Here is a 4,810-nt window from a genome sequence, read left to right as displayed (position 1 = left end):
AAGCCCCCGGCAGCAGGTACGTCTTCTCTTAACACAGACATCACTTTGTTTATCAACGTTTATCGCCATGGTTACGGGGACACGGGGACGGTACGTGGGCGACGAGACCGTCTCAGAGGGACAAACGTCTTCCAGCTGAGAGACAAACACTGAACTACATATATATATACATATATATATATGTATATATACATATATATATGTATATATACATATATATATGTATATATATATATATGTATCTTATGTTATATACTGTATATTATAACACATATATATATATATGTCCCAGACAGGTGTTGTTGTTAAGGGTCCCTGTGTCCCCGTCCCAGACAGGTGTTGTTGTTAAGTCCCTGTGTCCCCGTCCCAGACAGGTGTTGTTGTTGAGGTCCCTGTGTCCCCGTCCCAGACAGGTGTTGTTGTTAAGGGTCCCTGTGTCCCCGTCCCAGACAGGTGTGTTGTTGTTGAGGGTCCCTGTGTCCCGTCCCAGACAGGTGTTGTTGTTGAGGGTCCCTGTGTCCCCGTCCCAGACAGGTGTTGTTGAGGGTCCCTGTGTCCCCGTCCCAGACAGGTGTTGTTGTTATGGTCCCTGTGTCCCCGTCCCAGACAGGTGTTGTTAGGGTCCCCTGTGTCCCCGTCCCAGACAGGTGTTGTTGTTAAGGGTCCTGTGTCCCCGTCCCAGACAGGTGTTTGTTGTTGAGGGTCCCTGTGTCCCCGTCCCAGACAGGTGTTGTGTTAAGGGTCCCGTGTCCCCGTCCCAGACAGGTGTTGTTGTTGAGGGTCCCTGTGTCCCCGTCCCAGACAGGTGTTGTTGTTGAGGGTCCCTGTGTCCCCGTCCCAGACAGGTGTTGTTGAGGGTCCCTGTGTCCCCGTCCCAGACAGGTGTTGTTGTTATGGGTCCCTGTGTCCCCGTCCCAGACAGGTGTTGTTAAGGGTCCCTGTGTCCCCGTCCCAGACAGGTGTTGTTGTTAAGGGTCCCTGTGTCCCCGTCCCAGACAGGTGTTGTTGTTGAGGGTCCCTGTGTCCCCGTCCCAGACAGGTGTTGTTGTTGAGGGTCCCTGTGTCCCCGTCCCAGACAGGTGTTGTTGAGGGTCCCTGTGTCCCCGTCCCAGACAGGTGTTGTTGTTATGGGTCCCTGTGTCCCCGTCCCAGACAGGTGTTGTTAAGGGTCCCTGTGTCCCCGTCCCAGACAGGTGTTGTTGTTAAGGGTCCCTGTGTCCCCGTCCCAGACAGGTGTTGTTGTTGAGGGTCCCTGTGTCCCCGTCCCAGACAGGTGTTGTTGAGGGTCCCTGTGTCCCCGTCCCAGACAGGTGTTGTTAAGGGTCCCTGTGTCCCCGTCCCAGACAGGTGTTGGTATGGGTCCCTGTGTCCCCGTCCCAGACAGGTGTTGGTATGGGTCCCTGTGTCCCCGTCCCAGACAGGTGTTGTTAAGGGTCCCTGTGTCCCCGTCCCAGACAGGTGTTGTTGAGGGTCCCTGTGTCCCCGTCCCAGACAGGTGTTGGTAAGGGTCCCTGTGTCCCCGTCCCAGACAGGTGTTGTTGAGGGTCCCTGTGTCCCCGTCCCAGACAGGTGTTGTTAAGGGTCCCTGTGTCCCCGTCCCAGACAGGTGTTGTTGAGGGTCCCTGTGTCCCCGTCCCAGACAGGTGTTGTTGTTAAGGGTCCCTGTGTCCCCGTCCCAGACAGGTGTCTGAGGACATCATGAGTCGGTGGCGTCGCTCCGTGGACGAGATGGGGGTGCGGCGGCAGCAGGACGAGTGTGAGCGCGCTCAGTCCGCCCTCAGCCGGACCACTTCCTGTTTCCAGCAGCTGGTCGCGTCATTGGGCAGCTCGGCGGACGGCAGCTTCCTGCGAGACGAGATGGACGAGACGAGAGGACTCGCACACCGTCTCTGCTGCGGTACGGAGACATGTCCCCCACAACTGTCCCCACACACCTGTCCCTCCACGCACCTGTCTCTCACCTGTCTCTCAGCTGTCTGTCTGTCCCCAGGCCTGTCTCTCACCTGTCTCTCAGCTGTCTGTCTGTCCACAGGACTGTCTCCCACCTGTCTGTCTCTGTCTGTCTGTCTGTCCACAGGACTGTCTCCCACCTGTCTGTCTCTGTCTGTCTGTCTGTCTGTCCACAGGACTGTCTCCCACCTGTCTGTCTGTCTGTCCCCAGGCCTGTCTCTCACCTGTCTGTCTGTCTGTCCCCAGGCCTGTCTCTCACCTGTCTGTCTGTCTGTCCCCAGGCCTGTCTCTCACCTGTCTGTCTGTCTGTCTGTCCCCAGGCCTGTCCAAGCGTCTGGTGCGTCTCCTGTCTCACTGTGACTCCGACCCCCCAGGTGTGGAGGACAGACAGGTGTCAGAGCGTCTGTGGGTTCTCTTCCTGTCGGCGGTAGAGAACTTCCTGTCTGACCTCCATAAGGCCTGCGATCTGATTGGACGGTTCCCGCTGAGGCAGCGCAATGACAGACGCTCACTGGTCAACACAGGTCAGCTGATCGCTGTGAAAGCTCTCTGATTGGCCCAGCCATGTGTTACTGTCTTTCCCTCCCTTCCCCCCCGGAAAGTCTTAAAGAAGCAAATCCTTCTACAACTGGAACTTCTTCAAGTAATAACTTAAACTCCTGTCTGCCCGTCCGTCCGTCCGTCCGCCCGCCTGTCTGTCTGTCCGCCCGCCCGCCCGCCCGCCTGCCTGTCTGTCTGTCTGTCTGTCCGTCTCTCTGTCTGTCTGTCTGTCTCTCTGCCTGTCTGTCTGTCTCTCTGCCTGTCTGTCTGTCTCTCTGCCTGTCTGTCTGTCTCTCTGCCTGTCTGCCTGCCTGTCTGTCTGTCTGCCTGTCTGTCTCTCCAGGGTGTACTGATGGCGTGGTGGGCGTGGCAGCCCGGGTGGCGTTGGTCCAAGCTCCGTGGGTGACCCTGGAGGAGCAGCCGAGCCCAGATCTGACCAATCACATCGCAGGACTGGAGGCCCTGCTGACCGAGCTGCAGCTGAGGGTGAGACCATAGACAGTGAAAGAAATGGAGATTTTAATGCTACCAAGCATCACCCGCCGTTAGCATCCCATTGACTCCCATTCATTTTAATGCTACCAAGCATCACCCGCCAGCATCCCATTGACTCCCATTCATTTTAATGCTACCAAGCATCACCTGCCGTTAGCATCCCATTGACTCTCATTCATTTTAATGCTACCAAGCATCACCCGCCGTTAGCATCCCATTGACTCCCATTCATTTTAATGCTACCAAGCATCACCCGCCGTTAGCATCCCATTGACTCCCATTCATTTTAATGCTACCAAGCATCACCCGCCGTTAGCATCCCATTGACTCCCATTCATTTTAATGCTACCAAGCATCACCCGCCGTTAGCATCCCATTGACTCCCATTCATTTTAATGCTACCAAGCATCACCCGCCGTTAGCATCCCATTGACTCCCATTCATTTTAATGCTACCAGCATCACCCGCCGTAGCATCCCATTGACTCCCCATTCATTTTAATGCTACCAAGCATCACCCGCCGTTAGCATCCCATTTACTCCCATTCATTTTAATGCTACCAAGCATGCCGTTAGCATCCTATTGACTCCCATTCATTCTAATGGTCTGGTTCTGGTTCCTGTTGCTCTCTAATGGTCTGGTTCTGGTTTAGGTTCCTGTGGCGTTCTGGGAGGTGGAGGCGACCCAGCCGGCTTGGGTCGAAGGTCACGGCGACCCGGACGACCCTGACGTCACCCTGGAGGAGCTGATGGAGGTCGAGGTCGTCTCCAACAAGATGGCAGCGTGTTGCCAGCCAGCGTGCTGCGTACTGGGCCGGGTCGGGTAGGGGGGGTTTGCTGCGTACTGGGCCGGGTCGGGTAGGGGGTTTGCTGCGTACTGGGCCGGGTCGGGTAGGGGGGTTTGCTGCGTACTGGGCCGGGTCGGGTAGGGGGGTTTGCTGCGTACTGGGCCGGGTCGGGTAGGGGGGGTTTGCTGCGTACTGGGCCGGGTCGGGTATGGGGGGTTTGCTGCGTACTGGGCCGGGTCGGGTAGGGGGGTTTGCTGCGTACTGGGCCGGGTCGGTGTAGGGGGGGTTGCTGCGGACTTGGCCGGGTCTGGTAGAGGGGGTGGGGGGTACTCTGAAGAAACTAGAACATAAGACATGTTTTCAGTTATTTCACTTTGTTGTTAAGTCCATAATTCCACATGTGTTCATTCCTAGTTCTGATGCTTCAGTGCATTCAGCACTAGACCGATTGGAGAACTGGGTTGGCCTTTCTGGCTCAGTACTGAACTGGTTTGAATCCTACCTAAAGAATAGGGATTACTTTGTGACAATAGGTAATTATACATCTGAGCATACAAGTATGACGTGCGGAGTTCCCCAAGGCTCTATTCTGGGGCCTCTTCTGTTTAACATCTACATGCTCCCACTGGCCCAGATTATGGAGAAAAACAAAATAAGTTACCATAGTTATGCGGACGACACACAAATTTACATAACCTTATCGCCAGGGGACTATAGTCCAGTACAAAAACTGACTAAGTGCATCAAACAAATTAACGGCTGGATGTGCCAGAACTTTCTGAAATTAAATGAAGGAAAAACTGAGGTAGTTGTTTTTGGAAAAAAAGAGGAACGATTAAAAGTCTGCGCTCAGCTTCAAACAACAATGTTAAAAACAACAATGTTAAAAACAACAATGTTAAAAACAACAATGTTAAAAACAACAATGTTAAAAACAACAATGTAAACTAGAAGTGCAGTTGGACCGGGGTCCAGGCCCCCCCGCACCAGGCCCCCCCCGCGACCCGGGGGCAGGCGTCGGAAATACGGAGAGGCGCA

The 4,810-nt window shown here is 54.7% G+C and overlaps 1 protein-coding gene across 1 annotated transcript; it reads left to right on the top strand.

Moving 5' to 3' along the window:
- The first annotated feature begins 1,674 nt into the window (after positions 1-1,674).
- Positions 1,675-3,835, top strand: zgc:109913 (regulator of G-protein signaling 9-binding protein). Its single transcript, XM_032509149.1, has 4 exons — positions 1,675-1,897; positions 2,271-2,474; positions 2,834-2,976; positions 3,638-3,835. The coding sequence occupies exons 1-4, from the start codon at positions 1,699-1,701 to the stop codon at positions 3,809-3,811; spliced, it is 720 nt and encodes a 239-aa protein (XP_032365040.1). The 5' UTR covers positions 1,675-1,698; the 3' UTR covers positions 3,812-3,835.
- The last annotated feature ends 975 nt before the right edge of the window (positions 3,836-4,810 follow it).

This window comes from Etheostoma spectabile, unplaced genomic scaffold (genome assembly GCF_008692095.1).
Source record: "Etheostoma spectabile isolate EspeVRDwgs_2016 unplaced genomic scaffold, UIUC_Espe_1.0 scaffold00015946, whole genome shotgun sequence".
Taxonomy (NCBI): domain Eukaryota; kingdom Metazoa; phylum Chordata; class Actinopteri; order Perciformes; family Percidae; genus Etheostoma; species Etheostoma spectabile.
Note: the sequence above shows the minus strand (reverse complement) of the source record. Positions and strands in the feature narration are given on the sequence as shown.

Excerpts from the sequence above, each read along its gene's own strand:
- zgc:109913 (XM_032509149.1), top strand. The coding sequence starts at position 1,699 with ATGAGTCGGTGGCGTCGCTCCGTGGACGAGATGGGGGTGCGGCGGCAG. Across the intron at positions 2,475-2,833 it reads ACGCTCACTGGTCAACACAG|GGTGTACTGATGGCGTGGTG; the intron begins GTCAGCTGATCG and ends CTGTCTCTCCAG. Across the intron at positions 2,977-3,637 it reads TGACCGAGCTGCAGCTGAGG|GTTCCTGTGGCGTTCTGGGA; the intron begins GTGAGACCATAG and ends GTTCTGGTTTAG.